This window comes from Trachurus trachurus (assembly GCF_905171665.1).
Source record: "Trachurus trachurus genome assembly, chromosome: 9".
NCBI lineage: Eukaryota > Metazoa > Chordata > Actinopteri > Carangiformes > Carangidae > Trachurus > Trachurus trachurus.
This window is the reverse complement of record NC_139895.1, coordinates 22,950,652-22,976,722: the sequence shown is the minus strand read 5'-3', so window position 1 is coordinate 22,976,722 and position 26,071 is coordinate 22,950,652. Positions and strand designations below refer to the sequence as shown.

The 26,071-nt window shown below is 41.1% G+C and overlaps 2 protein-coding genes across 2 annotated transcripts; one reads left to right on the top strand and one right to left on the bottom strand.

The window, feature by feature from the left end:
- Positions 1–1,022: 1,022 nt before the first annotated feature.
- LOC310990888 (uncharacterized protein) lies at positions 1,023–12,537 on the top strand. The gene is made up of 12 exons (XM_083978428.1): positions 1,023–1,170; positions 2,209–2,320; positions 4,061–4,154; positions 4,881–4,935; positions 8,513–8,653; positions 8,753–8,913; positions 9,018–9,116; positions 9,763–9,908; positions 10,027–10,198; positions 10,334–10,446; positions 10,783–10,870; positions 11,092–12,537. The coding sequence occupies exons 1-12, from the start codon at positions 1,059–1,061 to the stop codon at positions 11,143–11,145; spliced, it is 1,347 nt and encodes a 448-aa protein (XP_083834554.1). The 5' UTR covers positions 1,023–1,058; the 3' UTR covers positions 11,146–12,537.
- Positions 12,538–13,859: 1,322 nt separating this feature from the next.
- aifm3 (AIF family member 3) lies at positions 13,860–25,723 on the bottom strand (the record flags this gene model as incomplete). The annotated part of the gene is made up of 19 exons (XM_083978598.1): positions 13,860–13,977; positions 14,947–15,051; positions 15,247–15,322; positions 15,479–15,577; positions 15,685–15,802; positions 16,234–16,310; positions 16,422–16,485; positions 17,471–17,542; positions 17,796–17,911; positions 18,514–18,644; positions 18,741–18,832; positions 19,017–19,103; positions 19,792–19,904; positions 19,994–20,090; positions 20,181–20,225; positions 20,689–20,798; positions 20,880–20,989; positions 21,954–22,167; positions 25,693–25,723. 19 exons carry the CDS (start codon positions 25,721–25,723, stop codon positions 13,935–13,937), a joined length of 1,800 nt encoding a protein of 599 aa, XP_083834724.1. The 3' UTR covers positions 13,860–13,934.
- Positions 25,724–26,071: the final 348 nt, after the last annotated feature.

The following is a 26,071-nucleotide window of genomic DNA, read 5'->3' as shown; positions in this document are numbered from 1 at the left end:
TTGTCATTTTTTTTTTAATTATTTGTTTATTACACTTGACAGATATGCAACTATTGATTATTTACATTGTGTGATAAAAGTGTTATCAGATACACTTGTATCACAGGACATTAAACTACCCATCAGGAAAAAAAAGGCTCCTCCTTTTCAATCTACATCTTTCTTGCATTGAGTATTGAGTTGATGCATTAATTCACTAGTATGATTAATGTGACGTAGCTGTTACAGAATATGTTGATATGGTGGTGTTCACTGAGGTGCATGAACTATGAACTCAATACTAGAATCGAAAGGGATCCATATCTCAGAGACCAGGACAAATAGACTCAGGAACAGTTTCTTCTCAGTCAGGACTAGACACACAGTAACACAATAATATCCTCAAGATTATTGTGCAATAGAGTTGTTGAGGATACAGATGAAGAGGTAGAGGAAGGTGATGACGAAAGTTTATATGGCTTGATGCTGTGAATTCAGACAAACACAGAAAAACACAAAGGAACAAAGGAAGTATTTATATATTACAGTACTATATGGAAACCCAACATTTACTACAAACTTTGGATGTTAATAAAAGCTGTCAGCACCTTAAGGTGTTGTCCCAAAATAAACAAGTTTACAAGGTGGTCAAAGCTGAATGTGTAATGTAATGTGTTTGCGTAATAGGCTGTAGCCTATTATGTTTTGTGACTAATTAGGACTCTGCATCCAACATCGAAACAATTCTCCAACATATGTTATAAACAAATTTATAATTTTATTTATATTTATTTTTGTCTGGGGGAGCTGTTACCTTTGCAATACATCGTTTCAACATAATACACTTTGACCGGCGATTTCACCGAACAAAATGTTTTTTATACCTATACGCTTTAATACAGTCTATGATAGCCATCATGATGATAGCCTACCTACACAGTCTATGGTGGCCATTTCAACCTGTCACCGCAGGGGGGCGCTTCATCCGCAGACTTCATCCGATTATCGGTGCAACCTTGAAACTCTTCCCCCCGGTAGTTTGCGAAGGAGCCGAGAGGCGATTGGTGGCCGGGTGCACAATGTCGTCCAGAAAGCCCCGGTCTGTGGCAAACCCCCTGGAGTCAGCGATCACCACACCCAGCGAGAAGATACTGAAAGAATGCCACAGTCTGTATGTGGACAACGAGAACGGTAAATCAATAATCAATAGGCGGCTATAACCATACACATAGAGTCAATGCTGCTGCAGTCGAGCTGGGACCACGGAGCAGGAGCAAACACATGTTGTCGTTATGTAACTTGGTGGTGCTCGGTGCGGCTGCTGCAGAAGTTTGTAGCGGCCCAGACAGTGAAATGCTGCTGGTTTAACATGAAAACAGGAGGTGGAGCAGCAGCAGCAGCAGCAGCTGTAGCTGTCGGTCAGTGTCAGTCAGTGTGACACTCATGACACCGGACACTGTGACTCTGCAGCCCCCCGAGCACACACACAGACTGGGTCTAACCGGGCGGACCCGTTTACACCCGTACCTAATGTTGAAGCAATGAAGCAGACACATGTTGTGTCATGTTGGTTTTCATGGTGCTGACTGTTTATCTACTCACTATCTACAACAGTCATCCTGTTGTACTGTGTGCATAGATGGTTCACAGACAAATGAGCCCCTGAGCACACAGGCATCCACGCCCCTCCCTCCAAAAGTACAGGAGAAAGACCCCTGACCCCCATTTTGTATCTCCTTAGAAGTTTGTGTTGCGTTTGTGGTTGTTTTCATCTCTGTGTTGCAATTAGCATGCTTTTGTGTTCACCTTTAGCCTATTTGCAGTCAGTCTGCAGCTTTCTGTTGTTTGATCGAGATCAGACTGAGGCTCCCTCATGACCCCTTTGGCCCCTGGATCTCTGCCTCAGCAGTGTACACCCATGATATTGATGCTGAGTCTTGCCTTGGTTATTACAATATATTGAGTAAATATATAATTGCAGTGTATAATTTTACCAAACAGTAGATTGAACTGAATTCCTATAACATGAACCCAGGGTGTTAATTCACTGTAAATTTAACTGCCTTCATTTCCTTGAACATTTTACCAAATTACAAGTTCTCTCCAGAGAAATTATAAATTATTTTTGAACATGAACGAACCTTTTAGGAACCATTTTGTGTTACATTGTGATGGTGCCATTTACCTGCTACATACCCCTGTTTACTGACTGTGCACGTGTGTTTTCAGGCCTGGTGAAGATTGCCAGCAGCCTCGGAGTCCGGCTCCTGCCTCCCAGGAAGAAAATCATTGTGATGATAATGGGAAACCACTCTGCTGGGAAGAGCTCCTTTATCAACTGGTAATACGCCTCGTTTTTAATGGGCTGTGCAGCATCACTCAGCTGCCTGGCCGTCACATGCTCTGCTCCGTGTGTGAAGGAGAGTTTAGTGACAGGAGGAGTGGTCATCTGATCTGGCTCACTTTTTTTTTTTAGGGTTTAACTCTTGATGCTGAATAGTTCCAAAGAGAACTCAAATTGTGCTCTGTTTGTTTACATTTTTGTACGGAATAATTTCATTTTAATGAAACAAATAATTTAAAAATGGTACAATTGTTGGGTGATATCTGAACATAGTATGATCATCACATATGACTTTAAGTTACTGATGTCGTATGTTTTAACAAAAACTTCTTTCAGCATCAAGCTATGAACACCCTCCCTAATTTTAATCTTTTTTACTTGTTTATTCATTGCACACTAATTGGTAGCGTGTCACATCACAGGGGCCTCATACAGTACAACATTGAAATACAGGAATTTCATTTTATTGCACAACCATATTGTTTTGCTTTAAAGGTTGAAACTGCATCTGTTACAGTTGAATGTTGCCCTCAGCTAGTTCATTAATGTGTTTTTGAACTTTATTCATAAGGAGCGCAGAGGTCAATCGAAGAATGTTTTAGATTTGTGGGAGAGCTGCCCTGGGGTCTGTAGATGTTTTTATCATGAAGCTGTGCAGATACTGTGAGTGTAAACAGAAATGCAAATCAGTTAATGTGAGCAGAGCTGTTGTGACCATTTTCATTATACATTTTTTATATTACAGTGTTTGCAGTGGGTTGGAGACGTTTTCATTGTCAGGACTCACATCTGTAAAATGTGTAGGCTATACTGAATGAGAAAACTCTCATCTTATGCAAATGTTACAGATGTTAACCCTAACAGTTCTCATATGTATCATTAATACAGAGAATTGTTGGATTTGAGAAGATGACTGTATATAGTTTTGTTTTGTACAGCTGTCTGTGAATTTTAAATGGTTTTTGACAGTGAGGTCATTTGTTGCTTTGCCTCCTGAGGTTTTAATTCAGGAAGACACCAGTGATCACAGACTCACAAACTGGAGTGTGATTAAATGGCTAAACAATTAATTGATTATTTGATTGACAGAAAATTAATGAACTGATTAGCAGAGGTGGGGGTAAGTCACACATCTCAAATTACTGTGGTGTCTGTTTATTTGTTGGCAAACAGCACTAAACTGATTTGCAGCAACCTTGTTGCAGGGATGGATCATAGAGAACAACCTTTATTCTGATGCAGTTCATGGGGCAAAACAGGGATGTAGGACTGTTGGGCCTTGGTGGAGGTATGATCTCTACTGAGGGCTGTTCTTCTTTTTTATCACAATGACAATATCGTACGTCTCTATCAGGAACATTTTTGTGCTGCTCTGTTTCCTGTTGTCATCCAAATTTGAATAATTTTGGACTCAATCCCTCCACATGACAGCTGGCTTTAATGTGGGCATTGCACAAGGATCTCTCCATCCTAAAAATAAAATGTAACTTATCTAAAGAAATTTCTTGAAAAATATTTAATAAAAATTCAGTGTTAATCAAGCAAATCTCAAATCCCCCCCCCCCCCCCACCTGTAATGAAGTGTATTTTTCAATATTTTCTTACATTTAAAACGAAACTATTAATTTGCTGTAAAATGTAACCGTTAAACCTGAAATGGAGATTATAGCTACAGATCAGCTTATAGAGGTGATACTGAAGCACTGATGCATTTGATGCCTGCTGCTGTCATTGTAGGTACGTTGAAGAGCACATACAGACAACAGGCGTCGCCATTGAAACGCAGGGGTTCACCTTCATCACGAGTGGTCGCAAGAGAGAATCACTGACGGTAAGAACAGCATGAAAACATCCCCAGCTCTGCCACATGAGAATCTGCTGTGTTTGAGATCTGATGTAAAGAAGCAGCAGAAACCTGGATGGCTGCCTCCTCCAGCCAGCCCTGAGTCACATGCTCCACTCCTCTGCTTTCAAACAAATCCTATCGGTGTGTGTAAACTGATAGTATTTCATATTCAGATTGCACCTCTCAGGTTTGTGCATGAGCGATGTTTTGAATTTTTCACTTCAGTAATGGGAAGTGAAGCTGCAGCCAGTCATAAAGGTCGATGAAGCGATGCGTTCAAAGTCAGTGTGTATGGAAGGCACTCCCTCAGTCAGAGGCGATTTCTTATTCTGTATGCTGCTCCAGTGAAGGGCTTTGTTGTATAGACACACACACAGAGGCATCTTTGCAGCATCTAAACAGGCTCGGGAGACACCTGCCTCTCTGTTGTCTCTCCTCCGTTCCCTTTTGCCTGCGGTGTGGTACAGGTGATGATGAAGGGGAATAATATATTTGCAGTGCAGGACTGCAGAGTGGCAGGATTATCTCACATGTACAGGAAGAGCTTAAAGCGGGCAGACTGAGCTGCAGCACCAAACTGTGAGTGTGAAGTACTGAGAAGAGAGAGGACTCTGTGTTAGAGGACTCGGAGCTCAGCTCAGGGGAAAAGCTGCTGATTAATATTTGTCTCATCTGGTTCGTTCTCACGTTGACTCTTTTCCTTCCTCTCAGGGGAATGCAACGCTACATCTCTACCCGCACTTTAGACCGCTCCTGGAGTTCAAAGGTAAGACTTTATGGTACTGTTTAAACTCATAATGGCTCACTAAAAAGTGCACCGCTTAACACTATTTGCTGTGGGTGTACTTAGTATGCAGTGTTTCTGCTGCTAAGACAAAAGCCTGGCCTCCCTACTCTCTGCTTATCCTGTATCTGATCTGGCGTGTGCATGCAGATTTTGCACAGCTCCTAATGTGATCACACAACACATCACACAACAAGAGACATTTTCCAAAGCTCTCGCACAATAGGACTGTGTGGTGCATGTTTTATGTATTCCTCGTGAGGATAATCACTAAATCTAGTGGCACCGCATCTTCCTCCCTTTGATATTGAAACTCCTTTTATTACAATGATAAAAATCAGCTCTGGAGTCTGAGTGCACAACACGGTCTCATTAACGCGTCTACAGGCTCGAGCGAATGCGAGCACCTCCGTGGTGTTTTTTTGCGCCAAAGAAACGCACAAGATATATTTCATAGATATTTTCCTTCTGTTGGCATCATGATGAGAAACATCAAAGGGCGCAAAGAGAGGTAGAAGTGTTACGGAGCAGCGGGGAGGTGCAGCATCCGTCCAGCAGCACTACAGGAATAGTGAGCAGGAGATGAATGCGATCACGGGCTGCAGACGGAGATCGGTTCCTTTGAGGTTTGAGATAGTGCTCTCCTGTGTGGCCCATGAAAATTCCCCTCCGGAGGACGCACACATAAGCTACATACAACGTTAAGTTTTCCTAGTTTAGATATAAACTCAATCTAAATCTCTATTTCTTCTATAATATGAAGAAACATCTTTGGCTGTTGAATACTGTGTGTTGCTCATGAGCTGTAACCATGAGTTATTTATGTGTTTGTCGTCATCACAGGTCAGGCTTGTCTTTTGTGATTTGAGGTCGAGTTTAGATGCTTCACCTTGATGACTCAACACTGAGTCACAGCCTCGACGTATCAAGCTTTTTTTTTTTTTGTCTTAAATCGGACCAGGCTCCAGTCTTGCCTCTCATGTTTGTGCCATTTTGTCTCAGGAGGGGGAAGAAAGAGGTCTATTTAGTGGCACATTGTTTAGAGAGAATTGGAGAAATCAGCTCTCTGTGCGTCGGCACTGGTCCGGAGCCTGTGGATGTTGAGGTGGTCGTGCAGAAAGTCAGGGTGTGCCTGCTGTCTGAGTGGCAGCATCAGTGTGGAGGGAGGGAGGGAGGGAGGGAGGCAGGGAGGGCGTGTGTGTGTGTGTGTGTATGTGTGTGGTGTTAATGTATGTGTGTGGTGTGGTTTGACAGTCAGTGTGTAAGAGAGCGAGGGTTCACTGGGTGCGGACCGGAGCGCTCACGGTATGGCGTGTGAGTCACACGCCCCATCGACAGCAGTGCAGTGGAGTCAGGAGGAGCTGCTGAGAAATGTCACAGCCATTAGAGACGGCACAGCCCAGACTCCAGCAGCAACAGCTCCACTCCGCAGGCCTGAGCCTCGCCACACCAACGATCTGCTGCTGAAATTACAAGCAGGCTTTTTTTTTTTTTTAATTTGAACTCCATCGCCGCCTCTGGAAATACACTGTATCAGGCATTTGTTTACCTGTCACAGCGACTGAGGATGACTCATCAGAAAAGCAACATATATCCTTATGTGGGAGCAGCTGCTCATCACACAGTTTGGTCTCCTTTGGAAATATGCATGGAGATACTTTGTAATATTGTTTAAAACTAGCACACAGGATATTTAACTGTCTTTCTGTCTTTATCTTGTCAACCTGTTGTGAAGAGTCTCCGTTGTTACTGCGTGCAGAGATTGTCAATTGTGTTCTTTAGCCATTTTCGTCTGGTTTGACCTGTTTAGTCCAACAAGTTCTTTTTAAGTCTTGGTCGATGCGGCATTATTACAGCCTTTGCCCTTTCCCTTGTGCACAGGATCTCCAGTGTAGCCTTCTCACTTACAGTCACTTGAGGAACTTAGCACCCATCAGCGAGTATCACTCCTGTTTCCTTTTCACCTTTCAGTAGACTTGGAGGACTTAGATAGATCCATATCAAAGCTGTTTCATTCATTCATTTATTCTCAAAATAACTTGCAGAGCACCTACTTTAAGTGGTTTATTATGTAAAAATGCATGCATGTGTATGTTTTGAAGAATTGTGACTTAGTAAAATATAGAGCAGCAGCTTTCTAGAGGTGTAACGTGAATCTGCTTGATCGTATCTGCATATATGTATGATGTTTTTTTCTGTGAAAGTCTTGGCTTCCTTTTGCGTAACATCGATGTCTCGGAATTGACAATAGGCGATAGACTTTTAAGATGCGTGATCGGTGGCAGATGTATTGATACTGTGTCCGTGCTGATGTAAGAGAAACAAATGGGAATGCTAATAAGGGAATCCTTGTGCTGCAGCAAGCAGCACAAGGATGTGATTTGTGCTGGCTGTTAACACCTGCCTCTTCCTATGAAACAGCCTCAGTGTCATCCTAGGCCTGTGTGTGCGTGTGTGTGCGTGTGTGTGTGTGTGTGTGTGTGTGTGTGTGTGTGTAAAGGGAGGATGGGGTTGTGGGTGGGGCTTATTTGGTCTAGAGTGGGGGGTTGCGTCTCAAAAGTGATCTATATGCTGGAGTATCATAACCTCTCAGTGCGTTGCCTCACAGTCGTTCTTCACTGGCTAGCTTTATGTCCCACGCCCCGTGCTAAAGCTGCCAGTTGAAGAGCTGTTGTGTGTAACCATGACAACAGATCTCTTCTTCACAGAGGGGACGGCGACAAAACTGAGATGTAACAAATATTTTTCACGTGATTTATAATTGGAAGTTGAACCTGTGAGGCTTCGGTCACATATAACATACATGTTTTTTTTTTAAATTAGGAACAAGTTTGCAGTGTGATACACGGTAGATGGTTCCTACAAAGCTGAAAAAACAAAAATGTCCTTGATATTTAAAGCCACCGCAGGGTTCCCACGCGTCCTGGAAAATCTGGAAAACCTGGAAAATGATTCACCAATTTTCCAGTCATGGAAAACACATGGAAAATGAGAAAAAAAGTCAAATGTCCTGGAAAATGATTTATCACAGCTACCAGAGCTCTATTTGACACTTCTAAGGATTTTGTTTCCAAAAAAAAAAATGTTTGTGCTGTTTTATGATAAATTTGTCATCATTTCTAAGCATTTAAGAGATTATTTAATAAGTTATAGCCATAGACTGCACATTCTTAAACCAGATTTCTGGGAGAGAGAATGAGAGAGAGGAATAAACATAGAAACAAACTGATTAAATTTACAAAATAAGGTACCATTGTCGAAAAGAACACTTCTCCAAAGCATGAATGGGACAGGGGATGAATCAGTGTAAAAACGAATGTCCGTCAGACTGTAGCAGCTGAAAATGTCCTGGAAAACGATTTCAAGAAAAGAGTGGGAACCCTGCACCGGCTCCCTCAGGTCTCCAAGTATTGACTGTACTGCAGCTTCCAGTAGCACGTAATAAAGTCATCAGAGGTGACGGCTCCTAACAGCGAGGAAACTCTCTCTCCGGAGCGTCTTTGTTGAGGTGAATTTCTCCGGGAGGTTCCTGTGTACACACGGCTTCTGTACGTTTCAGGTGTCATGGACTACCTGTCTGCCGAGATCTCCACCTCCAAGCAGAAGAAGTTCAGCCTGGTGACGTTTGTGGACACTCCGGGTTTGGTGGACGGGGACATGATCTACCCCTTCAACGTCAACAGCGCCATCACCTGGTTGGGTATGTCTTTGTCTCCCTCTAGATCTGATTGGACAGCAGCTCTTTGTGTGTTGACTGATGGATGTTGTTGTTATATTTTCTTTCCCCCCCCCCGTGCAGGAGAACAGGCCGACTTGATATTTGTGTTCTTCGACCCGATGGGCCAAGCGTTGTGCAAACGCACGCTCAACATCGTGGAGAAGCTGAGTGAGAAATGCGGAGACAAACTGATGTTCTACCTCAGCAAAGCAGATGAAGCTGGGAAGGAAACAGACAGACAAGTAAGTTCACTTGATTCATACATTTTTTTTTTTTTACATTTTCAGATTAATCTGATCACAAGAGAGTCGATTCAAACCTGTGGATCTAACTTTTTTTCTGGCAGAGGGTGATGATGCAGATAGTTCAGGAACTGTGTCGCCGTCCAGGTCTCAACAAATGTGGTTTTGAGATGCCAACAATTTACATCCCCAACCCACAGAAGGTAAAGTACCTGTATGTCCCTGTGCTGGTTATTTCACAGCATCTATGTAGTATATTGAAGTAATTCCACTCAAAAATACCATGTTTTTAGTTTCTATGGCCGGTGTCAAACATAATACTCAAACATGGTAAATTTTGCAATATTTTCCCACCTTGCAGAACCGTCGTAGATCTGTTCTCCTCAGATCTCAGGGCTGAATTTAAAGCTCTCTGCCATCCTTGGGCCTGAGCAGCCATTGATTATCCTTGAATGTTAATTTTCCTCCCCATGTTTCCCGGTGACACTCGATGGCTGGGAACAGGATGATTCATTTGGCAATATGATGACTGAGAGAGTTATCCACTCTCAGAGGGGGCAGGGGTTGTAAACCATGGCCTCAGCTCAGACACCTTTTGACAAAGGCACCCTCAGTCCTGAGTTATTGCTGCAGCATCTTGTGATCTACAGCTGCAAAGCTCTACTCGGCGCAGTAGATTTGTGCAAACCCCCCCCCCATTTTTGCTGAGCAAATGGATCTTCTAAGCACTAACCGGCTGTTGGTCAAATCACCCTCAGGAAGTTTCCAGAGCTGTTTTGAGATGCATGACGTGTTTGGACGTTGTTTCAATCCAGAACTGATGCACTCATGAGACTTTGTCCTGTTTAGCCGAGCCGGTGCGTGAACCAGATCGATGGGGTTTGCCAGACCATAGAGAAGACCATCAACCAGGCCGTTCAGAAGACTTTGAATCAGCTGGAGAAAGACTGTGACCTCATTTGTTCCACCATCAGCAGCAAACTAGAGCAGGACAGGTTTGACTGCAGCTAATTTACCCTCACATATCATGTGTGAATAAAGCATGCCATACAGTAGATATTATATATGGTGCAGTTCATATTAAAAACAGATTTCCTCTGTGTGCACATGCAGGGCTGATGTGTCTTACAAAAAAACGGCACGTCTTCACTCCTTCTTGTGTGGGGCTCTGGGCGTTTTGCTTCCCACCCTCTTCATCTTGAGCTTCGTTGTGAACACTTTCTCCAAAGAGCAGCTGGTTGAGCTGTTGGGTGAAGGCGCCACTCTGACCCTCACGGCCTTCTCAGTAAGTCTCACTGAAGGTTTTGAAGAGATCGTCAGCTGACAGGACAAATAACATTAGAACATGATGATATTAATGTGTCCAGTATTTTTCACTGACTTGTGTTCTTGCTTGTCTTCTTCAATGTGCGTCTCACAGGGAGTAGTAATGTATTTATGGGAGTGGATACCAGAGGACGGACAAGTAGTGTTTGTGATGGTTTTTGGGGCTTTTTGCTACCTCCTCCTTTTCCTAGCAAAGTATTTTGCGGGGTAAGTCTTCAAGTATATGACACGCACATGTAGAGCTCAAAAATTCATCAACTAATCAATTCCATTCCTATCAATCTTTTCCCAAAATGAGGAAAAAGTGCCACAATTATTAATATAGAAGTATATTATAGAATTAAACAGAATGTCTTTAGGTTTTTGACTGTTGAAGAACACATTTAATTGTGCCATATTAGGGGTTAAAGTCATCCCAATGGACACATTTTTCATGCCTATGCAAATGCAGCTAAAATGTGCAGTCACATGCATATACACACACATACACACATGTGCACACACAGAGAAAGTGATTATTGAAATTCTGCTCTTCATTCTCAGCCAAGGGAAAAAGACTCTGACGAAGAAGGAGAAGAGGATGATGGCCGAGTGCAGCGATTATATCCAGGATGTTGTCAAAACCAAGAAGGTTAGATGTTATTATTTTGATTTCATGTGGATATTACAAACATATCTAAACATAATCCAGAAAGTGCCCATTGTGGTGAAACACTCGGCTCTACTGAGCTATTTAGTATCTTTCAATTTATTTTCTATTCAACTCTTCTTAGTAGTTAACACCACAGCTTTTTAATACATCAGTGTTATGTTTTGCAGTGTGAATCTCACACAGTTCATTTTGCTCCACAGGGTAAACTGTATGAATGGTACCTCCAGCAGTGTGCAGCAGAATATGACCTCTGACCCCAGGGTGAGCTGGAGACAGGTTGCACACGTTCGTCGACGTGTTTGTACGCGGTTCATCGAAGCGTCGTTTGGTGTTTTCAGTGGAATCAGTGGGACTTTCCAGAGAACAGATGATCGTCCTCCAAATAATCGGTTTGACACGTGTAACCTCTGATGCCGCTGACATGATCATCTCAAGAGCTGATAATAATTACAAAGTGCCTTTTCTGCCCTTTTTAGGATAAACTGTGATTGTAGTTGTTTGATCAAAACAGATTTCATAATGTGATCAGATTTTTAATTTTTTTTGTGGAGCTTCAGTGATGCTAGAAGGAAGTGAAGTGTTTACAAATGGACTTTTTCTCAATGTCTTCATGAGTAACTTACAGCTGCTTTTCACCACCAGGCATGTCTCTGTGATGTCCACCTCCAAGTCTGTCCTTATTGTTCTCATGTTGTCCTCAAATCTCACAGCACCGTCCACAAGTCTGTCCCCTGTCCTCTGTCTCGATAACTACAGTAATACTCGGGCATTACAGTCAGTCATTTGAAGAAATATTTTTCCACAATCAGACTAATGACTACAAGCTTTCTACTGCCTACAAAGAGTCAGTGTTGTTGTGTGTGTGTGCGTGTGTGTAATGTGAGTGTCAGACAGATGATATAAGTACTACAGCGGTACAGTGAAGCTGGTGAGCCATGAAGTCTGTCACTACACTGATGTGTGTCTCCTAGTTGTGTTAATGAACCCTGGACCCTCGTGTTGTCTCTGAACTTGTCTAATGACAACAAACACCATTTAATGCCTTCACTCCAGTGTTTGTAGATATATTTATTGGGTGTTTTTAAGGTGCTTTTTTTTTTCCAAAACACCAGATCTCTGTGTCAGGGCAGACTGATTCTTACCTCTGTCAGTGGGTCGGGTACCAGCACTGCCGTGCCTCATCTGCACCAACTACGTCGGTGTCATTTCAATACTCAGTGTTTTCATTCTCACTCAGTCATGGTGGATCACTGGCTCTCAGCTTTTGGGAAAACAAAGAGCACTTGGATCAGTAAACTGTGTCAACAGAGACCATGAATGTAGGTTTTAGTATCAGTAGAGGAAAAGTTGCGTCCCTACTTTTTACTTTTTACCCCTCAAAATTTAGGAAAACCTCCACAGGGTGCATACAATATTCTTGTAAACACTGTCCGATTGTTTGGGTTAGATGCCTCCTATGTTTCTTCCTCGTTAGAGAAAATCTGTTTAATGATATATTTCATTTATAAATGGGTGAAATGTGTGTGTGAATTATCTATTGTGTATATGTTTTCCAAAAATGATTTTGAATGTTTGAAAACCAGAACTCAGAATTCAGTTTTACTTAACCAGACTTAAAGTTTACTCCAAGGAAATGCAAACTATGCTCTGTCACTTCTGTGAAAATGATTAAATATTTTCTACTTCATTCTACACGTGTGACCGCTTTCCATTTTCCTGCTCAATTAAGTCAAATATGCACACACAAACACCAGATGAAGTAACATGGACATGAAATGATGTTAAAAAGCAGCGAGTGGTTGTTGTTGGAAGACTTTTATTTCAAAGCTTTAGTTATAAAAATGCCATTCCAGGCGTCTGTAGGAAGAACGATGCTTTTTTAAAACACTGTGTCAGGGCTCAAGTACTTGGTGATCATCAGCACACCAGGATGTAATCAAGCAGCTGCTTCATATCCCAAAACACATTACAAGCATTTCTGAATGAAAATGAAAGAACCAGTGAAACTACAATAAATGGGAAAATATATATTAAAGCAACAAATTCACAAAATCACTTCTGCTTGCAAAAGGACCAGTAATCCCAGTAAGCCCAGGCCTCAAACCTCAGTTCCCTGAGTTAGTAACAAGTTATGCTGCTGTGAATGTGACAGCGAAATCGAATCAAAAAGCTACTATTGGATTTATATCTGGTGTTACATCATCTGTTTCTTAGAAAATACATGAATCTATTGTGCAAGCACTAGAGTATAATCAAAGTAAAGTTAGAATTTAATTTGTGCAATCTATTAGCAAGGCCGCCTATAAGAGGAGGTATGTAATCCTAAACGTAATTCGTCATAAATTAAAGCTGCAAATGTGTGTGTGTCTGTGTGTACGTTTGTGTGTTAGTGAGTCTGTTAAAGCTGCATTCAGGGTTTTGCTGAGGTGATTATGCAGTTTGTCTTGTTGCAGATTTAAGATTTGTTTGCTGATGCATTGAAATATGTCTGTTTTTTGTTTTTTTTAAACACCTGTTATATTTAAGTTATACCATGCAGATCTAAGGTCTGGATGCAAGCATACACCAAATCTGTTATTTAAAACTTAGAAAAAAATTCAGTTCAAATTGTATGTTCTTATTTTGTTACAGTGCATTCAGGATTATAGTTATATACAATGTTATTTGTACAAAAAAATGTCAATGCCCGTCCCTGGCTTCATATAAACAAAGTGTACAGGTAGATACATCTTGCTGCAGCACAGAGGCTGAAACCAGTATTGCTTTGTTGTGAAATATGACACAACATGATCATAAAAGACCTGCCAACACAGTGATTCAGGGTTTTCAGACCGTGTATGGCTCAGTTTGTCACGTTTAAGTGTCTCTCAGGAACAAAAGCAAGTATCAGTGTCGTCCTCAGGGAAGTGTGTCTCAGACAGACACAGTCCTGTTCCCAGCGTGTCTGTCTGTGTGTGTGAGTGAGAGGGAGTGTGTGTCCAGACCAGGATAGCTGCTCAGTGTCTCAGCACCATAAGTGTCCATGTTTAGGTGTCCAGTGGACTTATTGAGAGCCTTTGTCAATCAACCAAGAAATGTCTCCAGTCCTGCAACACAAAAGAACAAACCTGAGACACGTACACAAACACGTTATCAAGTGGATTAGTGACAACTCCACACTCGTAGTAGGTGGTCAAGTATGAGTGAAAAGAAAAAAGAGGAGAAGCTCAGGTTTGTCCGTACTTGCCAAGTCGTGCTAACATCCTTCAATTTTTTTTGGTTTGCATTGTTAGAAATGAAAGACACGGAAGACATGAACAACAGACAGACATGTATCCAACAACAACATTACAATGTCCAACACTTAACACTTAACATTACAGGTCCAGTGATTCTATACTTATATAATAATATAATAAAAGTCAAGAAACTGATACGTAAACTCTTTAAAGGTTTCTTAGGACTTTTTATATAATTAGTTATTATTTTTAATTTTTAAAAGCTTTAACACTTATTATTATTATATTATAAATAGTTTCTAACACACCATCACTGATTGTAATGAGGGTGTGAGCAGATGTAAGGACATTTTTAATGCATCTGTCAACAGCTGCAATTCATAACTGGCTTTTGTATAAACAGATATTGAATGACAATTTAATATGTAACACAAATATGTTAATATTCTATAAGGGCATGGAATTTGAACTATACAGTGTTATTTATTAATGTTGTTTAGTTTTACACAAATTATTATTGGGGGTTTTACTGTTATTATAACTTCCTTTTTTCTAGGAAATGTTTAGTGAAATTGTCATCACCTCTGAGTTAGACTGTAACCATATTAGTTAAGCCTGTAAATAACAACTGCTGTTATTGCTTTACAGGAATCTTAAGTGTCTGGACTGTGTAATACTTTCCATGTGATTAAAGTCACAAGCTCCGCAGCTCGTCGTATTTTCTGTCAGAGTGATAACATTTGTCATGTTTTTCTTCACAGTAAAAACCTGAGAAACCTAAAGAACATAACGGCTATTGTAACTGTGACCAGATTTAGGTCTTGGAAGCAGACTTACTCCACATCTCGTTTCTTAATCGTCTTTCCGGATCCTAAGACCTCTGCCACTCGGGATACAATGGGATCATAGTTCATGCTGGCGACAGCTACCACCTCCTCACTCCTATAGTCCCAGCGGAGGAAGAAACAATGAGAACTTATCACTGAACTACATGAACACCAACAGTAAAATATTACAAGTAGTTCACATAAACAGTTAGAACAACATTTTAAGAAAAAAATACAGCTTTATATTACAGTAAGTATACTAACATATTGTGGAAAAATTAACCAAGAGTCAACAGTAAATAAACTTTACCTGGTATAAAACGCTACAAATCTCAGCTCATCCAGATCCCCTTGTATAATGACATCATCAAATCCATCACCATAACCTTCACAAATGGAAAGAAAGAATAATACAATTGGGTTTATATTTCCAGTTGTGCAACTAGATGGCAGTGTAGTAGCAACACATCTGTCTCCCACACTCTTGCAGCGTGTCCACTTCAAGACACTGGTGAAAAGCTCCGGTGAAAGCAAACACTTACCTGCATAGCGTATGGTCTTCCCAAACATGGCCGACCAGAAGTAAGGCACAGTTTTGATGTCGGCGGCCCGGCCCATCATGCTGAGAGCTGCCACTCTTCCTGTCAGTGAGGTTGTGGACATGTTTGTCTTTAAGCATGTGCAGCACGTCATCACTACAGTGACGTATATAACAGCCTTCAGTGTGCAGGTGTCGTAACACACTCACCGTGTACATGAGCCATTTGCCAGTGAGGGATGTTCACCTTCTTGTTGTTGCGAGGTGGGAAAGGAAACACCACCACGTCTCCTCCAGCAAAGACCCCGTCAACATTTGTCTGCATCATCTGGGACGAAGTTTAGCGGAGTTTAGATCAAGGAAGGATCAACCCATCAACCCATCAATCAGTCAATCATGTCAATTACATCCGGTTTGCCTGTCCACCTGCTGGCTTAAATCAACATCCCTTGCTTTTTCTTTTAGTTTTTATTTGAACTTGTATAAGTATTATAAGTATTTTAAACTATTTATTGCACTCTCCACACTTTCTTTCTTTCTCTTTTCTTGGATATGTCTGCCTCCGTTACTGTTATAGTGTATGTATTGTGTATGTATGTATTGCATGCACAAAGCAGCTGTTACGACGCCACTTGCCCAAGACAAATTTCCCTTGTGGGACAAATAAAGTTAATTTGATTTGATTTGATTTGATTTGGAACAAGTTTGTGGATTTGGGATCATTTAGCAGCTTTTTGTTAAACAGAACACTTAGAGTACCTTGTTGACAGTGATGAAGCCCTTGGAGTCCATGTGCAGGCCGCTCTGTTTCAGGAAGCCGGTTGCAGGAACGCTTCCTGCACAACAGGAGACACGTGAAGGAGGTGAAACACGGAGCCACACATAGAAATAGGTGTTTCATCGTCTGCTGTGATCGTATGATTGTCGCTGCACATGTTTGACGTCACCTGCTCCGATGACGCACACGTCTGCCCTCAGGACTTTTCCGCTCTTCAGTACCACCTCTTTCAGCTGCGCGACAGGAAAAACAAAACTCTGTGAGCTCATGAACACAAAATGCAGACGTTTACTGTTTAAAGTTTTTGACAGGTGGGACTGTTCGTCATTTTCGATTCTGTGAAGTATTCTCTGTTCAGAACCTACATAACACCTTTATACACTGCCCAATTGTGGTCCAATTATAAGCAAAAGAGCATGCAGAGGCTCAAGGTAGCATACAACGATGCAATGAGGTTACTGCTTTGTGTCCCTAGGTGGCATAGTGCCAGTCATTTGTTTGTGTCTAATAGAGTGCCAACTTGTGAGGCATTCTTAAGACAGCTGATGATTAGTTTTATGTGTCGCCTAGACAAATCAGAGAACCACATAATTGAAGCCCTAGTCAGCCCATTGAAAAGCTGCTACCGATTCACTTCTAGGCTAAGGTGGCATTGGTGCAATAGCCTGTATATTTTATAAAATGCACACTTTTCTTGTATTTTTGTATTTTCCTTAGTTTTTTACTATTTATATTGTATGATGTGAGATATGGACCTGTGTCTGAAATAAAGCTTATATATTTACATAAGAGAGATCAGTCTTTGTATTTGAGTCCTTGCTTTTTTAATATGGAAAATGAATCACAATGCCCAAAATTTCAATCATGTTACTATTCGGTGTTGTCTTTATTCAAAGGCCCAATAAAATGGTGTCATCTTTGAGGCATTTGAATCAAAACCTGATCAAACTAGATCACACAGTCCTGATAAAGCAGACTGTGTGACTCTTATTAATACTAAAATTTGGGATGTTTCTTCTCAATATCCAACCTCAGTTGCACGTTAAGTCATTAAGATAAGGAACACTGTCAAACCAAACTCTCAAGGAATTTAAAGTCTGCACACATTTCAAATAGCACATTTCCTGTTTCAATCGTCTTCATCGTATACTGTATCAAACAGGAGAGAATAGAGCCTCTGAGCATCATGTCATGCTGTTTCTCTCACTTTCTGAATACCTGTCCATGATGGCCAATCATCTCCGACACCTCGTTCAACATGTAGAACTTCACCCTGTTCACCTCAAACAGCTGCAAAGACAAAACACAACACGGTCACAGCAAACACACGAGAAGGTAAAGAGCAGGGATTCAAGGCTGAATTTCCATACATGTAGAATAGATGATCAATCACTGCTAATGAGAAGATTGTCACCCTCCTCTGTGGCAGCTGCAGTATTGACCAGAAGTACACTATTTGCATTTTAACTAGTTTGTTATTTCCTCCTCTCAGTAAGGGTGCTGATGACAGTATTGTGAAGATTTCCCTGGGGTGTGAACCTACCTTCATTATGGCTTTCCCTACTTTCTCCCCAAGAGCTTTTTTGAAGGGGACTGTCTCAATCCCGATGATGGAGACCGAGTGGGCCTTATCCGTTAGAGCTGCAGCCACCTCCATACCTGCAAACACAGGAACACATAAAAGGCTAAATGTAAAAAATAAAAAAATAAAAACATATGGAGAAGTAACGCAAATGCAAATTATCCCACAGTAAAATGATAAGCAAAAACCAAACATTATACACATATATAATTACACAAGAAACATGTCCTGTTTCTTAAAAACACTGTAAATGTACCTTGTCTCAATTTTAATTTCACTCAGTCTCTTTCTATTATGAATACTAGATATTAGATCATTGCCACTGGCTATAGTAAGGATTCAGCAGAGATTAAAAAGTGTATTACAGATCTTCACATTCAGAGAAATTACTTTTAACTCCAAAATAGGCTCCTCAGATCATTATTAAGTGTAATTCTTTAGGGTTTGAAAGACCCGGATTTCCAACCTAATGAAGAGTTATTATTATTAAAGATTTTACACACAACGTGATGGGAAAACAGAATACCGTCTTTCAAGTTTTTGAAACTCCAGGAGAGTTTGAGAAACATGTAGAATCACTGCCGAGCCATGATGAAACTTCACTCACTCTCTCTGTTTTTTTTCCTTTGACACCGTCTTAATCTGGACAAATGTGTTTATAAATGTTTCTCTGTCTCACCAACAAACGATGTTCCCACAATCACAGCATTCTTGTTGTTGGCCAGCCTCGCTATGCTGTTAGCATCCTCGGGCGTCCTGAGGTGAAATACGTTCCTGACGTCTTTGCCTTTGTAAGTCATTGGTTTGGGTCTTTCAGGCGGGAAAAGGAAACAGTCAGGTTATAACAGGTGTAAGTTATAATCTCTGCTGCTTGATTATTGTGCAAAGTGCAACGTTTGTCCTTACTTGCTTCCTGTAGCAATGAAGAGTTTCCTGTACTCCATCCTCAGGCCGTCTTCAAAGGTCACTGATCGTGTTTTCACATCTATTGCCACAGCCTAAGAATAAACACGACAGAGAGACGGTCGGGTCATGCAAGTCGGAGTTTTGCTCAAATTTCAGTATTCAGTATAAGAAGCCGTATAAATTAATCATTTATTGATCTGATGAAAGAGCTGACCATTTACCATTACCAATCGTTACATCATTAACCATGATGAATCAGTCATTACCACCTCTCACCTCTTTCTCTGTGAGCAGTTCAATGTCGTGGTCTTGCAGGAAGTCGATGGAGCGCAGTCTCAGCTGCTCGGCTGTGCTCTCTAGTGACTAAGGGTTGGCATGTTAGTGCTGAGTACATCAGTTAAAAAATAATATAAAAACCCTGAATCCAAAAACAATCTGTGCTTTCCTTTTTAATTTACTGCTGTTGCCAAGGCCGAGCATGAATTTTCCCTCTCAATTTTTAAGCTAATGTGGGCGGGGAGTCCTTGAAGTGCTCAAAAAACAAACAAACAAAGAAAATGATTTAAACATCAATATTTCCATGAACTCCATTTGCTGAGGAAGATCATCTGATAGGATCAAAAGCTCCAGGGGAGTCACTGAGTGGACCTTGAGGGTGAGATTGTTTTTGTCTGTTGTTTCCTGCTTTATCTGTAGGAATCTGATTTTATGATTAAAGGCTTTAGATCCAAAATGAGTCCACGATCAAACCAAGTGATACTGAACTGTCCTGACATGTAGATAAGGGAGGCAGTCAGCTAACAGTAATCTATCTAATCTTTGATTATGATGTCAAATAAATCCACTGCTGTATTTTTTAAAGCTTTTTTAGGCAGCAATAATATTCTGTCTCATCTACTGTCAATTTACTTGAGCACAAGCTTCTTCAAAGCTTTGCTGCTGCAGCTGTTTCCCAAAGAGCTCCTGCTTCAGCACCTCTGCAGTCTGTTACGTAACTCTCTTGGCAACAACTCTGTCTCAGTTTTTAAGTGATCGGGGTCTGTGTACAAACCTTACTCAGTTTAGGCCTGTCATACGGCGGATGTCTGTCCATGGTGCACATGACGATGCGATCGGTGAAGCCCTCCTGCCTCAGAGTCTCTGCACACACCAGACCTGCCGGACCTGCAAACAACATTCACCAGTTTACCACCACAAAGAGGTACAAGGCTGAGATTAAGACACGGAAAACAAACAGACAAAAACACACTGACCTGAGCCAATGATGAGAACATGGCTGAAGCCAGTGCTGGAGTTAATGACTGCTGAACATCGAGCCATGGGCTTTGACCTTTTCTGTGACTGAAGAGCCTGGAAATGTTTGAAGAAGATCTCAGATCAGCCCTGGTGGTCCCTTTATATCCCTTTCACAAATTCTCCACATTCTTTTTTTCTTGTTACCTGCTTGTTTGCACGAATGATCACCTTGTCCTTTTCAACTCTGACCTGGAGCAAACAGACATGAGCCATGTGTACACGTTTTGATGGTTCTTAGAGACAATGATTAGGCAGGGGATGTGTTAAAGAGGAACTATGCAGGATTTGTAGCTTAACTATGCTACATTTTTACCTTAATTAAACAGCTTTGGAGTAATTGTGATGGTTTAATAAATGGCTTAACTTGTTACGAGGCAGAATGGAGGCTCTCTGCCTTCCATGTGCATGTCAATGCAACACAAACGCGCCCCGTAACCCGTAATCTCTTGTTTATGACAGATTAAACTACACAGATATACACGTTGTAACATCGTATATAATATATATTGTTATACTGCTCTATTGATTGATTTGTCACCGGCTTCATTGTAAACAAATGCACATGGCCAGAATGAGGGTTAGCAAAACAACGGAAAAGCGACCAGACTTGCATAGTTCCTCTTTAAGAGACAGCACCGGCGGGGAAGGTCACCTGGAAGGTAGGCAGGCTGTCCAGACCGGGGAAGTCCTCTAAGTCTCCTGTTGCAATGTTGAAACATGCACCGTGCCATGGACAGCGCACGTGTCCTTTTGACAGCACACCTGCAATGAAATGCACAAGCCAGTCTAATGCTGCTGGTGTATTAACATGGATAATGACAGTGATAACGACATAACACTGACCTTTGACCAGGGGGGCTCCGTAGTGTGGACACTTGTGGCCCATGGCTGAGAACTCCCCGTGCTCTTTGATCAACAAAGCTCGGCCACTTCCCAAGTCAACCTCTCGCATCCTGTCAAACACAGAACAGCAAAGAGGTGTGTGTGTATGTGTATATGTGTGTGCATGTGTGTGTGTGTGTGTGCGTGCTCCGAGCTGTGTTTTGATTTTAACCTTCGCACACACAGGTCATTTTGATGCATCAGGGTAAAACTTTAAAACCTTCTGCAACTCACCAGCTAGATCCATATATCTAAGCTACGCTCTGGTAGCGACAACGAGCTGCATGACTAAAAGGGACATTACACCCAAAAGCTGTCAAAGCTGTTAGATAATGTTAGAAAATTATACATAGAAAATGACCGCATTGGGGCGGTGTTTAGCTCAGTTAGTAGAGCTCGCCCCATGTGTTGAAGCTATAGTCCTCACTGCAGGCGGCCCCGGTTTGAATCCCGTGTCGAGCGGTCCTATCCTGCGTGTCATCCCCCCTCTGCCTCCCATTTCCTGTCTCTCAACTCTCCTGTCAATTAAAGGCTAAAAAAGCCCCAAAAACATACTTTTAAAAAAAAGAAGAAAATGACCGCGTGATTGCAGTTTTGTGCCTCTATATAGTTTTGTCCCATGAAGTTGCTGTCCAGTCAGAAACATGACTGGTTCTGCTGTTGTAGCCTGTACTGAACTTCTATGTGTTTTCTGCTGGACACACTATGTAATCCTGACACTGTATATAAATTGATAAAAACCTTTTTTTTTCATCTCTGCTGCAATGTCCTTTAGCTCATAAGCCACCATACAGTGCTTCCCTGTGTTTTTCTGTGAACTGGTCCTTTAACATACTGTATGAGTTAACTGTAAATCAATCTGAATTCTTGAGATCGATTTCATGTGAATATGTTTTTCAGTCGATCGTCCAGGGAACAAAGTTGTGGTGATGTCCATCGTAACAATACACAACTGTTTGTTTACCTCAGCAAGCATGAGCCTGTGTGCTCGGTGTGGGTGGAGAAATATCAAAGTTGTATGTTTCATGTCCTTACTGTCCATTTTCCAGATCTTTAACATGACAGACCGAGGCCTCCACGTAGTCCCGTGGTTTGTGGTAGGGGGGGAGCGGGGTGGAGTCGTCATCAGAGCCATGTCCCAGGGCCCCGTTAGGTCTGCAGTCAGCAAAGGGACTCGCTTTACCGTTGGGTGACAGCCCGTCCACCTCTTTTTCTTTTTCCAGGAGAGACAGTTCCACTTTAACTTCAACTGCACAACACAGACATGTCTCACTTAGAAAATGTCTCAAGATGCACACGTGATCACAAAAAAGTCACAATGACGTTGTCGTGAAGTTTTCATAGAGAAATCTGTTGAAGTAACATTTGATACCAATCACCAGAGTATTGTATCACTGTATACTAATGCAAAGTCATTTGCCTTTCAGCCCAGAGAGAAACGCTTACAACTGTTGGATTGATTGAGTCTGACAACTCCACAACTGAAGCAAATAAAAGCAGCAGCATGTGAAAGGAAAACTGACAGTGCAACATCTCCTTTTCTTCTCTTTCCTTGTTTTGTTTTATGTTTTTCTACCCTGTAATGATCACAGCTACTATTGGATTCTTCAACATTCAATGTAAATATAGATTTTCTAAATGCTATTAAAAACACACCACAGCTGTCCTCTAAACAGTAGGAAATCAACTTGTTACTGTGCAGAGAAAAGCCAGACAGATATACATAAATACTGTTGGAGCCTGTTCATATTAAATTGATGTGGGGAAAGACAGCTCATCTAAATTTTACACAGGTCACACATTAATCTGTCTGTCTTTACTCATATGAACTTGACTGAGAAGACAATGTGGTTTTGACAGGACAATAATGTTTTTAAATCTAGTCATAATATCCAGAAATGATGAGATTTCTATTTAAGAAACTGACATTAACACAAAAAATCTATCTGAAGTACTGCTTTCTTACAGAGACAGTTAGGACTAGACAAATCTAGACAAAACATATGAATCTGTCTTTTGGGAGACGTTTAGTTTTCCTTGATGAGATGTGATGCTCTGCCGTGGGGTTTATATTTCTAAACTTTAAGAAAATGGTTGTGTAACTCCTTTTTCACTGCAGCAGGCTTTATCTGTTGGGCTGGAAAAATGTGCTGATCATCCGGTTCTTACACAGTAATCTGGCTGGAATTTTCTCCTGCTGAGCAAGTCTTAATTAAAATCAATGGAAAATCATAATAGTGAGTGCAATTGCAGGAGAAAAGAAAGAGAAAGCTTTCAACAGCTGAAGAGAATCTCTAGACGCTGCTGCAGCAAACGGGACATCATCACGTTGCAGACGCTGCGTTTTGTCCCTGCTGAACAGTCCAAACTAAACCAAAACATTTTCTGTTATGCTTTTATTTTGATTTTTCTAGGCTGACGATCTACAACACATACTTTTTGTTTACTTGATCATTTGACCCTTTTGTATAATTTTGCAGTTTTCCACACACGTTCCCATCTTTATGCAAATGAAGCGGGCAAAGTGCCGTGTCTACAAGCTCTACCTCCCTCGCAGAGCTGGTCACAGTGCCACTTTACTCCCACTTACACTTAAATGTATACAGTAAGACCACAGTACACAATACTGTCAGAAGAGGCTGTATTTATATTTTAATGGAAAGATATGAATGTAATGTTTTTAAATCTAATCCTTGAAGACTACAGTTCAAACCTATAAGCAACTTCAGCCCTGGAGCAGTGACCCCGACGTCCCATGTAAAAAACCTAGAAAGATTAAAATGACTCACTGAGTCTATTGTCTCCTATAGAGGAGCTTGGTCTGCTCTATTCACATACGTTAACATCTTTGTTTAGCTATAGAATATGATTTTTTGGTAACACTTTATTTGATGCCTATCTCTATAACGCATTATAACCATAGACTGTAAAAGATTATAACCATACTTAATTAGTTATAATGCAGTTATAGCACTGTATAACTAAAGTTATAAACACTCATAAATTATCATAATGCTTTATAACAATTATAACGTATTATAATAATACCTGACCTTATACAGTAAGTCATGATAAAATGTTTTATAGTGTGTTATGATTATTGTTATAAAGTATTATAATCATTTATGAATGTTTATAACTATAATTATACAGTGCTATAACTGCATTATAACTCATTATAAGTATGGTTATATTGCGTTATAGAGATAGGCGTCAAATAAAGTGTTACAGATTTGTTTTTTGTTTTTTTTTTAAATAATTATGTGTGCAGCAATTTGGTCAGAAATTGATTTTGACTATTCATAATGTCTCTCCTCACACCATAATGAACCATACATTTTGAGATGCTTCCTTTAATAACATTTTAAATATGGGTTGCTTTATTTTCTGCATATACTCTGCAGCTCCTCCAGACATTGTGGTAAAACACATGCTTGGTTCACTAAACAAACTCCCACTGTCTCCTCAAAGCATCTCCTCCAGCAGCAGTAGATGGAGACAGAGAAAATGAACTTACTGTCAGTGCTAGTGGCTCATTTCAGAATTCATGCCTATGCACAGATTTCTTCTGTGAATCTATGAAATATAAAGAACAGGCTTTTACCATTGTGTGGAAGACCTTTTTAATAGATACTCCTCTCAAGTTTGATTTGTCACAGATTGTTAGTAGCTTGAGGTCCCACTGTGACAGACACTTTAGTCCTCATGGGCCTGACAGGCAGCAGCCTCCGTTCTGTCGTTTGCATCACACATCTCAGCCCTCGTCTTTCTCACTTCACCTCAACGTGATGCAACTCAACGGCCGATTTGGTCTCAAAGCTAAAGATGAACACAGAGCAGCACAGAGTGTGATTAACACCTGCAATACTGCATGATAATGCTAATCCCCCAGCCATGCTGACACAGAAGTGGATACATATGTAATCCTCTTGACCAAAGATACCACAGAGAGCATTAAAATTCCTCCCACACGTAACACTACACATAACTGCAAACAGAGGAGGCTGGGAGGAGGACATGTATAACAGGATTTGGAGGCAGTAGGCTGCTTTGAAAATGAGTCAAACTGAACAAACTGTCCTGAAATATATTTTTAAAAACACCACAAATAAGCACAACTGGCCTCCACACAGACAACAAGTGTCTTCAGCTAGATGGAGGGACAATGAAGTATGTCAAGCGGCATCACAGATTAAAAATCAATAGACTATCATCTCTGCATTAGACTTATATTTGCCTTTACCTCATGCTTCCATGTCATGTGAAACCTTTCTTTCAAATACGCCAACAGCAGAGAGCATGTGTGGGAAAACGCTTTCTTTCAAACCACACTGAACAATCAGCACTCTCCATATCTAACATGATATACTCATCAGACTCCAGCTGTCATCCACAAACAGTAAACACACTTTTAAAGTTCTTGTTAAAAATGCTACCTGCACACAATGCTGCAAATGATGGGCTTGGTAATAATAAAATGTTGTCATTTATTGACTGTCAGGGGAATCATAATGTCATAATGTCATTTTTTCACATTATTGTTCCGCCAGTGTCTGTTTTCCACATTAATGTTTCAGGGCAAGATGAGCAAACATAGATAAACATAAGAAACAAGACAAGTATTTACCATCACAGCCTGTTGTGTTGCAGTGCAGAGTGAGAGCGTTTCTGTTTGAAGATGATTTGCTGTTTTCATTAAGACTAAACTAACCAGGGTGACGGAACGAGAGACGGAGCAAGCACAGGGAATAAAAAACATCTGCTGTGCTGTTACCTGGTTTGGGTTTGGAGAAGCATCCTCCCATGGTGGGCCCAGGATGGAGGGACACCCAGGGAGAGGGAGGGAGGGGGGAGAGGGAGGGGAGGTGCGGTCAGATCCTGGGGCAGGGCTGCTTGGTTGGGAGGTAACGACAACACAGGACCGTGTGTATGAGAACCTGCAGGTCCAAGCTGGCCATCGCACGCATCAGCTCCTCCACATAATCTGCATGGACGGAGGGAACGACATTGTCATTGTCGTCGTCATCATCACCAACAACAACAACACATACACACACACAAACAGACAAAAACACTGCTGTTACTGCGAGTCAGGTGTGATCCGGATATAAGAAGTAAAAAAGTGACATTTATATTGATTTTAGAGAAATGTA

Bases quoted from the DNA above. Each gene is read 5' to 3' on its own strand.
- LOC310990888 (XM_083978428.1), top strand. From the start codon at position 1,059: ATGTCGTCCAGAAAGCCCCGGTCTGTGGCAAACCCCCTGGAGTCAGCG. The intron at 9,909-10,026 runs GTTTGACTGCAG...GTGCACATGCAG, and splicing joins AGCAAACTAGAGCAGGACAG to GGCTGATGTGTCTTACAAAA. The intron at 10,447-10,782 runs GTAAGTCTTCAA...CTTCATTCTCAG, and splicing joins CTAGCAAAGTATTTTGCGGG to CCAAGGGAAAAAGACTCTGA.